Here is an 18,821-nt window from a genome sequence, read left to right as displayed (position 1 = left end):
GGTTGAGATGATCGCCGGTAGTCGCCTTGTGTGAGGCTGAGATCGCCCCAAGAACATCCAACGGCTGCGTGACGGGCCAGACCATGCCGAGGAAGAAAGTGTTGGAGCCTTGAAGGAGGGGTGAGGTGCACACACACACACGCGCGCGCGCGCGCCACACCACAGTCGAAGGTGGCTAGCACCTTGGAATGCTTCAGGGTGTATGCGTAGATCGAAAGAAACGTGGTCTTACTAGAGCCAAGACGGCGATTGGGCGCCTCTAGCTCAACCGTTGGCGGTCAGTGTCCGTGGCGCGACGCCCATCTCCGCTGGTTCGGGCCTTCAGTTACCTATCTGGTTGGAAATTCGCAGGTCAAAGTTGTATTACAGACCGACGGTATTCGGCAAGCCTCGGCCGACGAGTCGGAGCTTTGAAGGGACGACGCCGGCTGAAAAGCAGGTGACGGTGCTTTGTTCGAACCGTCTGCTACGTCGTCTTAAGTAAGGCGTCGAGAGAATCGATGGAGACTCCCCACGTTAGCCAACCTCACCTCGAGGCGATGCCGCAAACGCAGATGGTATAAGCGCGGTTCTGAAGGTTCTTAGCGCGCTTTACGCAGGCTTTGCCTGTCCAGACTCCAGCGCGGTGCCATGGTGCCTTGCATCCGGAGTTTAAGTTGCTGCGGTAAGGTAGCCGTAAGCCGTGCCTCGAGTCTTGAGAAGCCTTGGATGCAGGCAGTTGGTCCCCCGTTGAGCTAGGTAGGTTGGGAATGCAATCAACCCGACTGGAAGAGGACTCAGAAGTGGGCGGGAGCGTCCCAGCGTGGGAAGTCTGGTTGGGCAATTGAGTTCATGCTGCCCAAGGCGTGTGGGCAAGCGCTTGATTGGCACTCAACGCTGTAACCACACGTGCTTTATCTGGTCCAAGGTCTGTCGTCTTGGCCTTGATTCTTGCATCTGTAGTAAGTACTAGCGTAAGGCAAGGTAGTTGGGGCATGGAGAAGGACAGACACCGAGTAAGGTCGGGACGGAGACACGATGTAGGTAGTATCGAAAGTGCCGGCGTGTGAAGGTGTTGGTGTAGCGTTTATTCCGGTGTGGTGTGGTGGAGCAGACGGCTGGGTGGGCGGCAAACTGAGTGGACAATGGACTCTGAAGTCTGGAGAGGGACGGTGTTCGGATGTCAAGAGAAAGACTCCAACTGGTAACGACACGGATGGAAAATTAATCGTGTTGGAGAAACTCCGCCCCAGTCCCACAGTGGCACTTAGAATGCATTAGCCGGACGCAGCGTTTGACTTTGGAGAAGAGCAGGAAAGCCGTGGGCCGCTAGACATATCGGGCACCCGAGGGTTTGAACTAAAGCTATTACTCCGTGCCTACCTTACTTAGGTCACAGGTGTGAATCGTGTGATATGTGCCTATTCGTATACCCGACGGCACTTGATCCGGATATCTTGCTCGTCTTGTTCGCCTCCTCCCATCTCTCTACCTTAAGTCGAGTGTACATTAGACGTGGAAGCAAAGATGAAGTCAAGTGCAAGCGCGGCGGATAGGAGCCTTCTATTGCACATTGTATATGGTGTGATCGGGTGATAAGGTAGGAAATACCGATATACTTACTGCCTTACCTGCCAACCTCGGGTACCTTACCTGAGGTGAGGTAAGGTAAGGTATTCGTATTAAGTCTGTAGATGCCATGGATGGGGTGAAGTGTGGAAGGTGCGCTGAGATGTTCTTTGCCGAAATAGCTCCCTCGTCGTTCAAACTTCCTGCCTCAGTCGGTAGGGTGTTTTGAGGCCCGTAAGGCGTCAACAGTAGGTATACGGTATACGTATTCTGTACCTAGGTACGTCCCATACAACACCGCAAGGCATTGTCCCAAATGGAAGGGACAAGAGGCGCGAAGCTCAGTTCTGTCAGATACACTACGACGACCGTCATTTGCAAGCCAATTTCCATATCGTAGAGGTACGATGCTACGGGTACGGATACAAGCGTTGAAGCGACCTTGACACTCGGACGTCTTTTCTCACATCTCATTACGCTGGATCAGAGCCGTCGTGATGAAATCTCGTCGAAATGTGGATCCTAACCCCCGAAATGCAGGCTCACGCACGGCATTGGCAGTGTAAGCATGTCCGCAGCGGAACCGCAATGTTTTTCACCGGAGATGTGAGGCCCACCACATCGCGGCATCTCACAACGCCTGTGAGCATAAGCCCCAGACCACAATTTCGATCCCCTGCGTCTTGACGCCGCGGAAGCAACGCGAATACGTCCGGGTCAAACTACGTCCGAACCGCGCGCACTCCATGCCTGCGAATACACAGTACACCTCACCTCATCCGCGCCGAGCCTTGAGGGGCAGCATCATACTGAGGTTCTGGCAACTGCGTATCCGTAGCCTGCACTGCGACTTGATGAAAAGCATGTTCTCATTCAAGGTCTCCGTACGGGTACATCCACCACTGCCACACACCCAGGCTCGACAAACGACCCCATGAACAATGCAACTACAGACACATCATGCCTCGCCAAGGGGAGGCACAGAACCTTACCGGGAAGAACTGAACTTGGTGGCAGGGCAAGGTCTGGTCTTTTTTCCTTGTCCAGGGAGCGTTCCGACTAATGCAATCTCAAATGACAGAGGACACACGCCGAATGCAGGTGCTCATCACCTCCTACCTCTCCTCGTTTGCCGAAAGCCAAGTACCAAGCGAGGCTTGTTGGGATCTGCTCATGTTCCTGAAGCAAGCACTTGAGAAGCTTTCACACCACCTCTCCAGGCTGAGTTCCACACGAGACCAACCGAAGTCATCGTCCAGCCAGATGCTGCATCGTGCTGCCAGGCGAACCCCACCTTCTCGACCTCTGCAACATTCGCAATAGAGCAGTGGTAGCCATTCACAGGCCTGCCCGTCCATGTGCGAAATGTTACATTCAGGCACGATCCCTGGATCGCTAGGGCTCCTCCTCAAAAGGGCCCCGAGTGAGAGAGGAGGGGAGGGGGTCGGAGAGGGGGGGAACGACTTCTAACCCTGCAGCTGCAGTCAGAGCAGCCATATCCACCATGTACAGGTACATTGCCGCGTTCCGTACACTCCGAACCACTCAAGCAAGGCACCGGCACTCGTTCAGGAACCCACAGAGCCCTGGTTTGCAACCCTGGCTGTATGACCGGGGTCTAGCTTCGACCTCTTCGACTTCACTTGCTAAGTTGCTCCCCATCTAGTCCTTTCCGGCGCTCACCCATATGACCCCTTGGCAGGCTCAACTTTCACGCAAGGTTCATGGTTCTTATCTTCCATCAAGGCTAACGCGTGTTCACTTCACGACCACCAAGGTACCTCTACCTACAGTTCGAATATCTCCGTCTCTTTTCACCTGCACTGCATGCAAAGTACTGCTCCTAGAAAGAAGGCTGCGATTGACCTGGAATTGCACAGGCATGCACATTCATCAGGCGCTCGAAGGCCCGTTTGCATAGTACTCTTCTCGAATGAAAGTGTCAACGTCCGTGCCGCTTTCTATTCCGTCTCTTGAAAGAATGCTCGGATGCAATGAAGGAAACGTCCCTCCAAGACCGGGAAATCAAAAGTGAGGCTTCAATCACCGCACCCATTGGGCATCGCCGAGTCTCACCAAGTTGCCGAACCTGGTCTGGTCTGGTTAGGTTATCAATACCATTCGATTCTTCTCGCACTCGTCAGCAAAAGGGGGTTTCGAGTCCTTGTGTGCCAACTTGGCTGGCCCCCTTTCCAATATTCCAAATGGTAGCCTGTCGTTCTCATTGCTCGCCTTCCATTGGCTTCGAATACTCTATCAATGGAAGACTCGCGGGAACGGAAGTCTCTTCCTGTGTGGTCTTGACTTGCCAATTGCTCCACCGATTTCCTTTTAGCCCAATTTTTCTTGGGGGCCGACTCGGGCCATTTTCCATCTGGGATTTTTCCCCCTCATCGCACCAAATCTGCTGTCACCGTGCAGTGCATCCCCCCAATCCGAGACGGCTCGAGTTGCTTTGTTGCACATCAGTATCTCCCCCCCAAGTTCGACTGAATCGCAACAAACCAGTTGTTGCTGCTGACCTCGATGGTGGCTCGGAAACCTGATTAATCAGGCTTCAATTGTGAGCTTAGCGTTCGTTGTCCAAGACGAGAGACCGGTTTGACGCATATTATCAGAGGCCAAGGCCAAACAAGCGTCTCGAAGTCCAGTGGCCGGGGGGCTTGGCTATTGGCTGAAATTGGCGGCCACAATGAGTCGAGTTCCTTAGTAGGGATGCAGTCGCTGCACGATTCAAGTATCGAGTTAAGTTGGGGCTTGGCCAGCTACTCTGTACCGGCTAACGGTTACCCCATTCGCATAACGATATGCCTCAAGCTCCGAATCCTCAGTCGATGAGGTTGCCAGCGTGCCAACCAGGGCGAGAGACACTTGCAGCATGGTTTATCGTTGTCTCGAGCATCTGAAGTGTGAGAGGTTCGACGGCTTTGTCATGCTTTCCCTAGTCTTTCCTCTTTTTCCTTCCTCGCTCCGAAGCTGACGATCAATCTGTTGCTCCGCCATAAACTGAAGTGGGTGTCTACGACGATGTATGTACGTCATTCGGCATCGGCAGTGTATCGCCTCGCCTCACCATTGAAGGGCTTTCTATCTGGGGTCTGAAGCTCTAGACCGACAGAAGCAATCGAAGCCATGCTTGATGGCTCCAACTGGGCCCTAGTGACCACTGACCTGGCCTTTCGGCGGAAAACAATGTGCCGGGGAAAGAAGAGGGTAAAAGTGCTTCACAAGAGAAATGCAAGCAATTGTGTGGGAGAACACCTAGCTGGAGTGCGCATCCCCCTAGCTACCAGCCAGGGGAGGCGAAGGAGCACAAACAAGGGTCACTGGGCTTGTCTCAGAGAGGTAATAAACAACGCCCCCAAATCCAGCCATCTGGGTGCTCACAGACTTTTTTAACTTTTACGATCCCTCCAGCTCATCGTCCAGGGGGCTCGTCATTGGCATCGCACCGAGGGGGAAAGCAGTAGAGCAGGACAGGGTCTCTGAATCGTCCTCTCCATTCATTCATTCAGTCAGCCATATTCTTGTCTCAGCTTCATCCGCAACCCGAATGCCTGCGGCCCCGATCGGAGGAACTCAAATCGTAGATGATATTATTGAGGGGAGGAGACGATGGATTAAGTCATGTTGATGACCCCAACTGCTCAGACCCGCCCGACATTGAGCAGAAAATCGAAACGAAACGGGTCACAGTGTGGGCGGACACATTGACTTTTCCAGACACCGAGGCCAAAGTTTTCCAAAGCAGAATTGCAGAATGAAAGGGACAGTGGCATCCAGCCATGCCAGGACTCTCTCGAGGTTCGATGCCCGATCACGTAGAGTGGGAGACATGACTTGAAAACGAGGTACAGCAAACCAGTGACGACGAGGCGATACGAACTGACATGAGGTGAAAGAAATACCTAGAGTACCGTATGTCTGCTCCCGATGGGGTGTGAAAGAGAATGGAAGGGCGTGCTTTGAGCAACCCCATCACTGCCGCGAAACAGACGAGAGAAAACGAAGGGGTGGGAAGAATGGAAAGGGGACCAACAAGCAAGCTCAGCACACCCCCATTGCAGTCTTTCCCTGGCTGGGCCGGCTGCTTTGCTTCCATCTCATTCATCCCATCTCATCCCATCTCTCTCATCTGTCTGTCCGTCTGTCCTCTCGAGACACTCTCCTGAGCCATATCATCGCTCTCTCCATACTCCGTTCCCCTTAGAACCCGAGTTGGTGAAAAGAGAGAACCGCCCGGTTGCCGCGTTTCTCGGTATATCGTCACTTCAATCAGCAACCGTGTAGGTATTATCTCTTTCCATTCGACTCACACCCTACCTTCCCATCGACCTTTACTTACCCCTGCGGTCATCCACACTACCACCTCATACCGTCCAACTCTCGCCAACAATACCATCCCAAATCCAAAGCTCCTCTGCGCTTCTACATTCCAGCGTCCTGAAGGCGAACCCAGCGCAGGGCACCTGACAAGACCTGACTCTGTGCTCGCAAACTAGCCCCGGTTATGGGGTGTGAGCAACTTGGCTTTGGCTCTGCTGCATAAGCCTCTCCATTCTTACCACCTTTGACTCTTCTGTCTTTCTCTTACACACACACACACACACACATACGCGCACACACCTTCGGTCTCTTCTCTCTCTGTCTACCTCTCTCCAAACACCTTGTCTCGTCGTTCTTACTCGGGATATTCGTAAATTATTACAAGACGCAGTGCGGCCGCGGCGACTTGTCTTCCGACTTACTCGGCCAATTCAAGTCTTACTCGCCTTTCTCTGAAGTCGTTCATCTCCTTCCCTTGCCCTCTGGCTCAGCGACAATCGGAAGGGAAGATACATCAGATACAACTACCTCACCCAAGTCGTCGTATCTCACACCCCCTTGCCATCCGCCTAGGTATCCTGCCTCCATCCATCGTCGACGCCAACACAAGCACAAGCCCACCCTCCATTACAAGAGAGACACTCGATCGCCCACTCACACTCAGTCTCTCACACCCACGTCAATGTCCACACCCATCAATCATCTGTCGCCTGCATCTCGTCCATTCTTGTCTACTACGCCTTCTTTACCAAACAGCCGGTTGCCAACCAGGGAACCCCCATCTTTAGACATTGCCTTGCAGATCGCTGCATAACGTGCCTCGTTCGGCCGGGTGTCAGCTTCAACCTCATCTCCCCAACTCCAGATCCAGCTTGAGGTTCTCGACGTCGTCCAACATCCATATCCGGTACCTTATTCGGATTCAAAGCTCCATCTCGCAGCTCCATTCCGCTGCAGTCGAACCCTTTCCGCTGCGGCCGCTACTTCACTCTGCCGGTGCCGCACTTTGACTCTTTTGGCCGCAATCCTCTTGCTGGCTGCCACGCGCATTGGACCGGGGCAATCCTTTGGAGAAGACGAACTTATCAGCAGGCATTGAGCCAGTTCGGCCTCTTCCTTTTTTTTTCCTTTTTTTTTTTTTGGAGGTAAAACCACTTTTAGATTACATCTGGGTCTTTCTGGCGCGGTACGAGGTCCAGCTTGTTTCTCTTTGGGGCCATCTAGCCGCACTTGGATTGAATCTGCCCTACCTTACTCCACGGAACGGATACTTCCTCGACCACGGCGCTGTCTGCCGGGTTCATTACTCTTTTGCTCTGCATTACACTACAATCAACCGTCCGGTAGTGGTACTTGTTGGGCCCCTCTCGCTCGCCATTGTCTCTGCCACTGGCTTCGGGTCTTCTTTTTTAGTCTCATCCGTCCCCTCCTCCCGGCACAGACTTCCTTGGGCTTGGTCTTCCTGGCTTCCATCATTGGTCTGTTCCCCTTTGGATTAGAAGGCAAGTGCTTGCTTGTCTCTTTTTTCTCTCACACTCTGGCAGCAGCTGCTTGTCTTCCCGCCTCACCTTAAGTTCCTGGGCCTTACTCTCAGTCGCACACACTCACACTTATTTCCAAGTATCAATGTCACTCACTCACTCACACCCACGTACCTAGTTACCCCCATTTTAGTCCAGGTCTCTTTGGATTATCGTTGCTTTTTTTTCATCTGCCCTCTTATTACTTTTTTTTCTCCCCTCACTCCCTACTAACACCCTTCCTTTAATTCTGATTCTGCCAGCATCGACCCATATCTGCATCCCTCCCATGTTATAAGACCAACCCCGAGACTACCGTTCACATCTTCCTCCACACCAACACCCCGAACCCGCCCCATAACATCTCTCTCATCGTCACAAGCTTACCCAGTTCTTCCCTGTCAGGCAAAAGCAGAACCCCCTTCCCCTCTCCAAGGCTACATAGACTCGCGTCTAGCCTCGCAGCACTAAGCTACGAGCAGCAAAAGTGGTCCTCGGTCTTGGTCCATCCACATCACGAGCCTCACCACAAGCCCCATATCCCCAACCCAGCACACGGCCGCACAGCCTCTCAAGGCTCAAGGCTCAAGCCTCGGGTCACCGACCTCATCTCAAGACCAGATCGGTCCGCCCGACGCTTGCTCTTGCTCTGACGAATCGCATCTTGCGTCAAGCCGACTCGGTGGTCGCTGAGACCCTGGTGCGGCTTCATTGCCCAAGCAGATCGCGCAGGGACCGGCTTGTAATGTTGGACATCGTGGTGCATGCGCCATCTGGGATCTTCCTGGTATCAAACCTGACACCAGTTTGACAACTCAGCGCGATATCCACCCCATTCGCTGGCTTTTTGTTTACCAAAATCTAAACTTCTCTGACGACTCACAAGACACCAACGACTCGTCGCCAGTCTTCGTCTAGTCTTCCCGAACCTTCAGGCGTCAGGGCATGAAGTAGACCGGCGCTAGCTTCGCCGAGCTGGTCGCGACAAGCAAGTCTGAACAGTTAACTTCCTTGTTCTCCCCATCCTCTACTCTATCCGCCGTCTTCCCTCCCAATTCAATTCATAAAAGCCACTTCTATTACCCGCCGCCCGAGGAACCTGCCAGCCCATCCCGTGCTGCCCTCTGCCCGGCTCGACATCAGACAGACCCTACATCGGCATCACACATCAGGCTCTCCGACCCCCAGGTCCAAGTCAACGCTTCCTTACCTTTGTCTCTTTTGACATTTTGCATTCCATCGGCACCGACCTTACCTCGCAAATTATTAGACTCGCGACGTTACTACCCGCCGGTGCCGCCTGTTCGAGTCTTGACCTTCCTATTCTCACTTCGCGACACGTCGACTACTCGTCTTACTTCGCGGAGGCATATACACCTGGAGGAACCAGCTCCCAGCGTCGTCCGTTGTCGTCGGCAAAGAAAATTCGTCATACGCCACCGACTGGCTATTCTCGACGCGCTAGTCCCGGAGGAAGACAAGGCAAGACAGAGAGAAACGCAATAGCGTTTTAACGGACTCCAACACGACAATTGGACGGTCTTGTGACCGGTCCGACGGCCCAAACTGGCCTTACTGTATACATCGCCAGCTCCGTTGCCGCCGGCGCATACGGTAGGCTTGCCCTCGGAGCCGACCGGCGACCAAAACCCTCGTGGGATGGATGATCCCAATCGCCGTCGGAGGCAGAATGAAGCGCCCATGCATCCCACCTCCAACCCAAGATATAACGTACAACAGCAACAACAACAACAGCAACAGCAACAAGACCCTTTGCAGCAGCGCCGCACCATGGCTACAGGTTCGACAGAGCGATATAACCGGCCAGCGCCGCTCAACACTTCGCCCTCGCAGGCGCGAGGCATGGGAAGCACGGGTAGTTACAGCACGTACAATTACCAAGAGCCGGTAGCAGGCTCTTTCAACGCGCCCATGGCGACGAACACGATGCATTACCCCTCAGGGTATAGCCAGGACGGCCGTCCGGCGCAGAATTTTGGTGGATACAACGCGGCCATGACAATGGGATACGACAACTTGACTGGCGCGACGGGCTCCGTTTACGATAATCAGGCGCAGTTTCAACGGCAGCCTGCAGCTGCTCCGATCTTGCCGACAGACGTGTCGACGTCGTACTTCTCCAATGACCCGAGTAGTAGCACAGGAACCTCCAACCTTCCCCATGCGCAACCAGCGAGCGCCACGGCGACGGCTTATCAACAGCCACAGATGACCAACTACCAGGCGAATATTCCTAACGTAGCCGGGATGCCGCAGCAGACTTCGAGTGCCGACGTTTCCATGGAAGAGCAGGACTATTCTGCCACGGGCGGTCTGGAAGAAAAATGGATGGAATACCAGTCTGCGCTGCGGGGTGTCTTTCAAAATGTCCGCAATGGTGTCCTCGAGAGCGCCAGCCAGTCGCTGCTGGATGTGTCAAACTGGCTCCTGACGCAGGTTGTCGATCTCGGTATGTTAGGTCTTTTTTTCCCTCTCTTCCCTGTTACTCGCGCCAAGCTTTGGATTGGAGTTTCGAGTTCGTCTGGGTCAGGTTTACTAATAAGATGATCATTCACAGGCCTTAACCTAGACGACCAAAATTTGCATGGAGACCGAATCAAACTCTGGAACGACTTCAATCACGCGTGGCTCTCACTATTCCAGATGCAGAAGGATTTGATGGAGCCGGGCAGACAGCTGCAGCGATCACAGACCTTGGTCCCCAAAGAAGGCTTGGAAAAAATGGGCAAGGAGCTCGTCCGGCTCTGCGACGGCATTGAACGACATGGTCTGGTCGACTACCAATACGGAGTGTGGGAGCAGCAGATCATAGAGAGTAAGCCCCGCGCGATCCAACCTTGTACGCTGTGTGAGGGAAGGCATCAATGCTGACAGCTCCATTACTAGTCATCGAGGCTTGTCTCGACCAGTACGAGGCAAACGAAGAGTCGAGCGGCAACGGCGGCGGCGCAGCTCAAACGGGGTCCGGCTCTCATCAAGGGAGCAGATAAAGGAAGACTTGGGGTTAGTCGGCTGCTTCGCCCTGAGATCAAATCCCAAGAAACGAACATCTCAGGGCAATGTCTAGATGCCCGTAGGCACGTTCATGGTGGCGCCTGGGCGGTCGGCTCTTGGTGGGCGGCCTCATTTTATTCTCTTTCCCCCCCCCAATGTACATTCTCGGCATTTGGAAACGTCTTGTCACGAGAGACGGAAGCCTAACACGATGTTACGCGGATTTTGGAGTTTTTCAGGGAGGATAACTGCTCTCATCATCATTCTCACGCATTCCAACAGGTGGTTGGGCAGGCATCAGGTATCTATGTCAGCATCCTCAATGGGCTAACCATTTGTGGTTTTCTTTATTTTTTTTTCTTCTTCTTATTTTCCTCTTTTTTATTAACACATCTCTCGATGCTTTCTTTTTCTTCTTTCTTTGCAGGATGTCTCCGCTCTCTTGCCGGCGCCCTGTCCATGTGCTTGTAGGCCAAGCTTCGGCTAGGCTGAACCTGCCAAGGTCAAATCGCAGACAGGAGATGGTGGTACACCCAGCTAGGTTGACAGAAATACAAGGAGACGGGGAGAGAGATATGGGTGGCGGATTTTGGGCTTCTTTTTTCCCAAGCTCAGGGGGTGTGTTTGTCTATATGCGGTTGGGGTGTGTGTGGTGTAAAGAAAAACCTAAGGGGATGGGGATTTAACGGAGGGACGGTCATAGATGGGCGTACCAGGAAAGCAATTCGGGAGGAATGACGAACGATGAAATGCGCGGCGCGGATGGCCCACCAGACAACGCTCAAAAAGTGAGGCCGGATACTCGCAAACGAAGGGATGAGAAACAAAAACGGACGGAAAAGAACTCGGAATCAAAGAAAAAAAAATGCCATCCGAGTTGCGTGTGTGTGAGTGTGTGTGGGATGCTGGTTGGGGTTGGTGGTGGGGTTGGTTGTACGTATGTACGTGTGTATGTCTCTTGTTTTCCCTGTTGTAGAAGTCATGTATACCTATGGTATTGTAGTAGATCAGGCCTGGATGCTCTCACGAGCTTTGCGTCGTTGCGCAAAAAAATTGGGTGGTGGGGTTCATATCTTGTTTTCTTGTTCTTGTTTCTTCTATTCGTTTCTTCGGGTTCTTCTTTTCTCCCTGTTTGTCAGTTATTTTTGGTTTTTGTATGACCTTTTTTTTTTGTTCTTCTTCTGCCCGAAGTAACTTCGGCAGCTGTATGTATGTACGCACGTACCTGTCTGTACCTTGTCACCATCAATCAAAAGAGACAGATGATGCATAAACAATGATGCGCAATGCGAGGCAAGGCAACAGCAATGCCACCAGATGCCGGTCAAAGATGCCGTGCAAGTATGCAAGATACGCCCGGGGTGTGAGATATGCAAAGAGAATAAGAAGAAGAAAAAGGCAACTAGCGAAGGAACTGTAACCCAGCTTTCTGCCCAGCCAAGCCAGCTGTGTCCTCTCTTCATGGTTGATTGCTTGCTTGGTATAATAGCCGGCCAGCTCGGCGTTTGAAGACTGTTGGACGTCAAACATCTGTGGTTGTTGGAAAAAACGCTAGCCTCGGTCGGCGCCTCACCGTCGATCTTTCTGCCCTACGCTTATTTGATAAGAACAATACTGGGCAATATGCGGGCAAGGTCCCTTGAACATGGCCTTGTAAGCCTCATGCAGGTGATCAAGTGGCGGGCACACACCACGACGCAGCTTCGGGGGAGAGGGGTGGGCGGCGGTCAAACCGACCCACCGCCGCCGTCACGCGAGAAATGCGGGCTCGGAGGCCCGGGCAAATGGATTGGAGGAAAACAGTCCGGGGCAGACGTCGGAGAGGGGGAAGGGATGAAGGGAAAGGAGACGTGGGAGTCTGGGAGAGAGGGGGAGGGGTGGCACCTGATCGCAAAAGTCATTCCTGCCCAATCGGCCTGTCTAGGGCTGGCTTTGATAGGCGGTGCATGTGCCTACAAGAGTGACTGGTCGGCCTGAAGATGACGACTGTGTTAATCTGCGCCGATCTCCCGCCTTGGAGAAGGAGGCTAGTGACGCAAGATGGAGAGCGTCTACTGCAAAAGTCCAGACCGCATCGAACATCTGGTTGGGCCTATCAGCCCAAAGTCGAGACTTGACTCTTCTCCGCAACTTAGGAAGCTTTGTAGGACCCTGGAAAAGTAGGCCGATCTTAGCTTTACACGGAAATGTGTCGGCTCCTCTCTCCATCCAGCTTCCAAGCTCATCTCTTTCTTTGCGTTGCCCTACGGTCAGGCAGCAATCGAGACCTGACAGTGGTTACGAGAGAGGCAGTGGTAGTCGGTGAGCGTGTTTTGTCTTCCTCAGGTTGCCACGCTCGGGCTTGTTATCATAATATTGTCAGACAAGAACTTTCGTCAAAACCGGTGGGTCAGCAAGACAGCCGTATATTCCCAGGATCCCGTTTGTGGCCTGTGGGTGAGCGCGGGAAGCGTCATCTGCAAGACACCTTTTCTGCAGGGCATCGCAAGTTTTCCTTTTCTCATGCCAGCTCAGCCGTTCCCTACTTACGCGTTGTGTGACTATGGGCGGCATGGGCGTTTGCAACTTGACAAAGCTAATGCAGGTTGATGGCTGAAGTGTGGCCTCCCACTTTCCGCCTGTTCACACTTGCTCGCAGCTGCAAGACGGGACCAGGCCCCTCCAGCTCGCAACAGATTGACAAACGGATCGAGGCTTGCGAATTAAATGGACTGGACGTCGTCCGACGGACCGGATTGTCCCGCGATCCCCGCCAGTCTTGATCGTCAAAAATCTGTAACACGAAGTTATATTCGTACATGCTGGAAAAGCAAGGTAATCAATATTCATATTGGTGGGACAAACCTTGAAAGCTAGAAATGATTGAAACATAGCAACATACAGGTCGATTTTGAGTAGAATAGTGCCGCGATGTGACAAGTGACCAGGACCTTGCATGAGGCTGGTCAAATGTTTGGAGACGAGCTCTTGATTCGGTCTCATTTGATGACTCTGGCGAGTGAGGGACCATGATGTCCGGCTGCTTGGGACCTTCCGTGGTAGTGCGCATTAGCGCTGTTGCTTATTGGTCGCACATATTGAGTTATCTGTAGTGACATATTGAACTATTAGCATACATAGTAAGAAAGACAGGCGAACATATCTGCGAGCTTAGAAACAGCTCAGCCTTTGGCTAGTGTTGTCCCAAGGCACGGAGCGACCTGACTGGAACAATCAACGAGATTGCTGCTAGACGACGAGGCTTGCTTTGAGGCGGAGTCGAACAGGGAGTCGGTATGGCGCTGTCTCTGATCCCTGAGGGACGGAGCACCAAGTTGCAGATCGCGGCACAGTGGGCAGTGGTGGTATTTGTGTTGCCAGCAAGGGCAGAGAGATATTGAAACACGGCTGAGTTGTTATCCTTGTTCCAATGCTGAGGCAAGGCTTTCTCCTTCGTACCGAGAAACATAGCAGCCAGAGCCTGGTGTAAAGCAGATGCGTTGCTTCTGCTGGGTGTCAGTAAGAAATCCAACTTTCGTTTTGACCATAGATGGAAAGTGTTTCGGTGATAAAACAAGTACCAGCGGACGCCTCCAGCCGGAACTAGGCATGTCATATTATGCGTCCCTTTTGGTCTTTGAGCCCTGGGTGCGCGAGCAAGCCCATCCCTTCTTGGCCACGGCAGGTGTCTCGCTCCTCGAGCCCAGCACTCTGGACGGCGGGCGGGCGGGACTCAAGTAGCGGGAAAAGACGCAGATCTCGGGTATATCCTGTGTCTGACCGTTCAAGCGTGATAAAATAGGCGCTGGCTGGGGAGTAGAGGCGCAAAAGGCTACATTGCTTGACCCAGATGAGTCTAGCAGCACCAAGTGTTAGCAAGCATACCCTACCTCGACTTCTGACCCTCCCCTTTTCCGCCCTAAATTTTCCAGTGCCATGGTTGGAATGATTGGGGGACAGGGTTGAGACTTGCATATCTTTCCTCTGAACTGATTTGGAAATCTGACCTGTCACTTTCCCGAACGCCCTGCAGCTCCACAGCAGGATGTGCTAGAGACAAGGAAAAGAGGTCCCTGGTGGTGGACAGACATGATCTGATCATCCATGTAGGCAATCAGCACGGTGGAGTTTCGCCTGTTGTACCTGTACATGCCCGGGGCACTCGTTCAACGATCCGGCATCATTTCAGTTGGCCACTCCGCACCTCCGTGTATCCATAGCAGCGACTGCTGTCCCGGCAAAGCCGATCTGGGCCCGGTTTTGGTGGGTCCGTCCCGTCCGGCTTCCCTCGAAAGCTTGTCCATCCCTGGCCCGTAGTGTTTGTTTCTCCGGCAGGCTTGTCTATTAAGCCTAGGGAGTGCCATGTTAGACTTATCAGAGATTCTTGATCCCAAAACCTGCAATTCTGGCTGCATGCAGCGTGCCTACTCATGGAGTAGAGCAGTTGCGTAAGAAATTGCACATGGGGTGGCGTCGTACACGATATAAGGGCAATTGTCATGTGTTTGGCCTAGCATATGTGGAATGGTATGGTCGCATGGATTGCTATAGATCCGTACACTTAGGTTTCCTAGATACGGTAAATCAATAAGTAGGGCATGGTTCTGACTGAAACTCAACGGCAATTACATAGGGAATACCTAGTGACACACTGTCGACTTTCAATGAGCCAGTAGCTTGGGCTCGCTGTCATACGCCCTTCCGATCGGATGCTACCGTCGACCGTTCCCTCGGTAAACCCTATTTGGGCTACGCCCGATTGAATCAAGCTTTTCTTCGTCTCGAGCAGTTCGTCGTGGTCGGTCTGCTGAACCCAGGTGCGATCGACAGGTCTGCTATGGTTGTAAGTCGACCTATCGTGAGAGTTTGCTTTCGGTGAATCGCTTGACCACCGGTGTTGAAGAGAGGCAAGGTGTGTTGAGGACGTCTTGTTCATATCACTTCGAGTGGCTGAACAGATGATATCGATGTTTAGCGAAGCTGTTCCGATCAACGCGGGACGATTTGGACATTGTGCTTTCATCCAGTCTGTTGGTTCGTCGAAAACGGCTGACTGTGCAATGCCCTTGGCAGTTGACCTGATATGCCACCACTCGTTGATTGGCGGTGGGCAGATGATCTCCTCGTGGCGAAAGGCCGATGTACTGTTACAAACTAGGCACGGCAGTGGAAGGACTGGATATCTGTCTCGACTGGACCGCTTACCTCTCCCCTTAATCACGTCGGAGGCATAATGTGGTGATCGTGCAGATGAGTACGTTCGCTGGAATGTGACAGATAGCCCGGATACTTTGGCCATCTGATATAATCTGCTGGAAGTTGGTGGTGTTGGGATGACAGGTGGTAATTTGGGATGAAGTATGACAAAATCAGAGCTTGGATTGAATGGAGAAGTGCAAATCCAAGGGCGGAGGTCCGTCAATCGATTGGGCTGCGGGGAGGAACTGGCAAGCTTACAGATGGGAGGAAGGTGCATCTCCAGATGGCAACGTATGAGGCAGTGACGGCCCACCAAGCGCTCCTTCCAGTCTATTCCCCAGCAACATTGTGCCATGCGTGTGTCGTCGTCGTCGTCGTCGTCGTCGTCGTCGTCATTTGGATGTGGTAATCCTCGAAATGCAGTGAGTCATTGGTATACTTGAACGGCTATACTCGTTATGACCATGATTTGAGCTTAACGTCAGTCATACTCAGGTAAAATGCCTAGAGTGAAATCAAGGGTCAAAGTAACTTGATGATGATGCCTATTGCATTCGTACGCAAGAAGAACGAGTCCCTTCTTCCTTTGGATTTGATGACTGAGTATGTATTTGAGAGTCTCACATCCGATTGGAATTCACGGAAAATAAATCGCGTATTTGTCCACAAGGGTGAAGAGTATTCTTGTCGAGTTCTGCTTTGAATGCCATCGTGGTCGTCTCACCCGTCGAACACTTGCTACAGTTCCATGTTAGATTGCCTCACTGTTCGCTCCTGGTTACCATGCAGTGTTGCCTATTTTACGCCAACTGTAGTGAGACCTCAGTGGACATATTGGGTATGTTCGAGTTACAGCCCTGCAACGATGCGTCTCGATTTGGGACCACGGTGACATTAGTTCTTATCTATTCTAGGCACGTAAGTGCGTAAAAAAGCTCACCCTTTACAAATATCTCCATATGTAATTAGCCTCTACTGGTGTATAGTATATACGTATCTCTGTGGTTTAGTTCGGTTATGAAACCCTTTGACCCAGAGCTTTTGCTGGAGAAGGTACCCCCGTCCAGCCGCACCACCCACGGTGGCATATGCTGGTGAATATCAGTCAGAGTCAGATAGATCACTCAAGTGCCTGGCTATTAATTGCTTGACGTTGGTTCTACCTCAGGACCCATTGTGTCCCCAGGATGCGATTTCAAAGTTTTGGCAATGTGCAGGAATAAAGCCAAGGGACATATATCAAACGTCACGTAGAATGGCAGTTGCAAAATGACTGCGGGGAACTACTATTTTCACTATCCCTATAATCCAAGTGTCTATGATGACACAACACGGAAAGGAAGGAACATTAGATTCGGTCTCATGCTCTTGGACCGATTTGTAGGTGGTTACGCTGGTCTACTGGGGGTAACCTTCAATGTTCCTCTCAGCCGTCCTTTTGTCCTGCCACAGGCTGGCTTTGCAGTACGAAATTTAACTCAGTTGGCTCCAATGAAAGTGCAAATTGAGGTAAGGGATCTGGTCATCACAAGCTCGCCTCCATCGCAATCTCACTCATCGCTGATAGCAATAGGCTCAAGGACCGTACGGCGAATTTATGGTGACGGGGGTTGATGCGTCCATGCTCAGACAAGAGATAGGACTTTGGCTTCCCAGCGAATTGCCTCAGGTGCAGTACTGGTGTTTCGAGTCACCTAGCTAGCTGCGATGCGGTCGTAGGCGCCAGGATCGCTTGAAAAGTCCATGCATGTTTACACACAATCGTCTTTGACCTCGACCCAAGCCTTTGTGTCTTGTTCACAAGCCTTGTCGAAACATCAAAAGCACCGGGTGTCATCACGTTTCGATGGACTAGCATAGTTGAACGTAATAGACGAAGAAACGCTGTTTCAAACCCGGAAATTTCAATCCAGGCCCGTTTGACGACCGTGATGTCGCTCGGGGGGTAATTTATCTCTACCTCGAATAGTGATTGTTGCAATTCATGTCTCGTGATCCTGATGTGCTCGCTCACCGCCGTCTTCAACTCTAAAATGTGTCTAGGAAGCGATGTTAGCTTGTCCGGCCATGACGAGTTGAAGCCAAACAAAGAGCGCAAGTAGGAGAGGATACTCACCCAAAGTCATGCTCATGCTGACATCCGTGTTCTCCACCATCTTGGTGAACTCCTCGAAGCTGATCTTGCCGTCCTTATCTAAGTCGGCCTCCATGATGGTCTTGTCGACGATCTGCTGCAGCTGCTGGTCCTTAAGGTTGCTTCCAACCATCATCTTGAGCACGATAAAGAGCTCGCCATTGCTGATGTAACCGTCGCGATCGATATCGTACACCTTGAAGGCGAAGCGCAGCTTTTGCTCCTTGTTGCCTTTGCTAGAAAAGGCGCTGAGGCCTGATACGAATTCCTGGAAGTCGACGTCTCCGCCACCATCCTCGTCAAAGATCGCAATCATTCTGTGTAGAGATCGCTTTAGCAACGTGATTCGCAGTGTCTAGCACCGGAAGGGTTTTGGCTACCTCGTGGCTAGCGGGTTGGAGGAGATCTGGGGCAGGCTGAGGAATTCATCACGCTCGATTGTGCCGGAGTTGTCCTGGATGAGAGATGGGTCAGCAACATTGTCTCCTGGTGGCAAATGGATCGCCGTTGAGCGCAATGGCAAGGGAAACAAGTAGGCCATAGAGAATACATGCCTTGTCCAGCTTCATGAAACGTTTCCTCAGACGGTCAACTTCCTCTCTGTCGACTGCATATCGGTCAGCTCCAGCACACCGAAGTCTGTGCGACAAAGAAGTCGACTGCGGGGGAGGGGCTCACAGTTGGACCCCTGGACGATGTTGTCCAACACCGTACTGGTAGTGTTGCCCATGTTTGGAAACTCGAAATCGGACTCGACTAAATGCTGTATGGGTGCACGGTGTAGTTGGCAGGAAATATTCCAGGGTCGTCGCAGTTGAGTGGGCTTGTGTCGAGCTCGATTTCGCTAGTTCGCCGTGGGGTTCGCCTTGAATAGGGAGGTTGACAGGAGCAAGGCCAAGGTGCAGTATGGCAGGTAGTCGAAGTAAAGTCAGGCGGCCGCCAGGCGGCGACCAGGCGCCGGGTTGGATTCGGGCAGCTGTACCGGAGCCCACCGCAGCGTGGTTACGCACGGGCCAGTTCCAGATCTTATTGTCTGACGTACGACCTGGACGGGCTGGCGAAGTGTCAGACGTATCACCACCACATTTGAGTTTCGGGAG

General features: G+C 52.4%; 5 protein-coding genes across 5 annotated transcripts; 2 read left to right on the top strand and 3 right to left on the bottom strand.

Annotated features, from left to right (window-relative positions):
* Positions 1 to 6,143: 6,143 nt before the first annotated feature.
* On the bottom strand, positions 6,144 to 7,015 carry BDP55DRAFT_679574 (uncharacterized protein). The gene has a single exon (XM_060576061.1). It carries the CDS (start codon positions 6,819 to 6,821, stop codon positions 6,609 to 6,611), a length of 213 nt encoding a protein of 70 aa, XP_060424219.1. The 5' UTR covers positions 6,822 to 7,015; the 3' UTR covers positions 6,144 to 6,608.
* Positions 7,016 to 9,095: 2,080 nt separating this feature from the next.
* Positions 9,096 to 10,405, top strand: BDP55DRAFT_733253 (uncharacterized protein; the record flags this gene model as incomplete). The annotated part of the gene is made up of 3 exons (XM_060580060.1): positions 9,096 to 9,864; positions 9,973 to 10,230; positions 10,302 to 10,405. The coding sequence occupies 3 exons, from the start codon at positions 9,096 to 9,098 to the stop codon at positions 10,403 to 10,405; spliced, it is 1,131 nt and encodes a 376-aa protein (XP_060424218.1).
* Positions 10,406 to 10,774: 369 nt separating this feature from the next.
* BDP55DRAFT_356527 (uncharacterized protein) lies at positions 10,775 to 11,612 on the top strand. The gene has a single exon (XM_060567014.1). It carries the CDS (start codon positions 11,144 to 11,146, stop codon positions 11,567 to 11,569), a length of 426 nt encoding a protein of 141 aa, XP_060424217.1. The 5' UTR covers positions 10,775 to 11,143; the 3' UTR covers positions 11,570 to 11,612.
* On the bottom strand, positions 11,613 to 12,054 carry BDP55DRAFT_356528 (uncharacterized protein). The gene has a single exon (XM_060567015.1). The coding sequence runs from the start codon at positions 11,937 to 11,939 to the stop codon at positions 11,655 to 11,657; it is 285 nt and encodes a 94-aa protein (XP_060424216.1). The 5' UTR covers positions 11,940 to 12,054; the 3' UTR covers positions 11,613 to 11,654.
* A 5,316-nt stretch (positions 12,055 to 17,370) lies between these two features.
* Positions 17,371 to 18,659, bottom strand: BDP55DRAFT_356411 (calcineurin subunit B). The gene is made up of 6 exons (XM_060567013.1): positions 18,400 to 18,659; positions 18,276 to 18,328; positions 18,102 to 18,175; positions 17,704 to 18,038; positions 17,548 to 17,626; positions 17,371 to 17,471 (listed from the first exon to the last, which is right to left on the bottom strand). The coding sequence occupies exons 1-5, from the start codon at positions 18,449 to 18,451 to the stop codon at positions 17,616 to 17,618; spliced, it is 525 nt and encodes a 174-aa protein (XP_060424215.1). The 5' UTR covers positions 18,452 to 18,659; the 3' UTR covers positions 17,371 to 17,471; positions 17,548 to 17,615.
* Positions 18,660 to 18,821: the final 162 nt, after the last annotated feature.

Source organism: Colletotrichum godetiae (assembly GCF_030913485.1).
Source record: "Colletotrichum godetiae strain CBS 193.32 chromosome Unknown BDP55scaffold_60, whole genome shotgun sequence".
Classification (NCBI taxonomy): Eukaryota; Fungi; Ascomycota; class Sordariomycetes; order Glomerellales; family Glomerellaceae; genus Colletotrichum; species Colletotrichum godetiae.
This window is presented reverse-complemented; position numbering and strand designations above follow the sequence as displayed.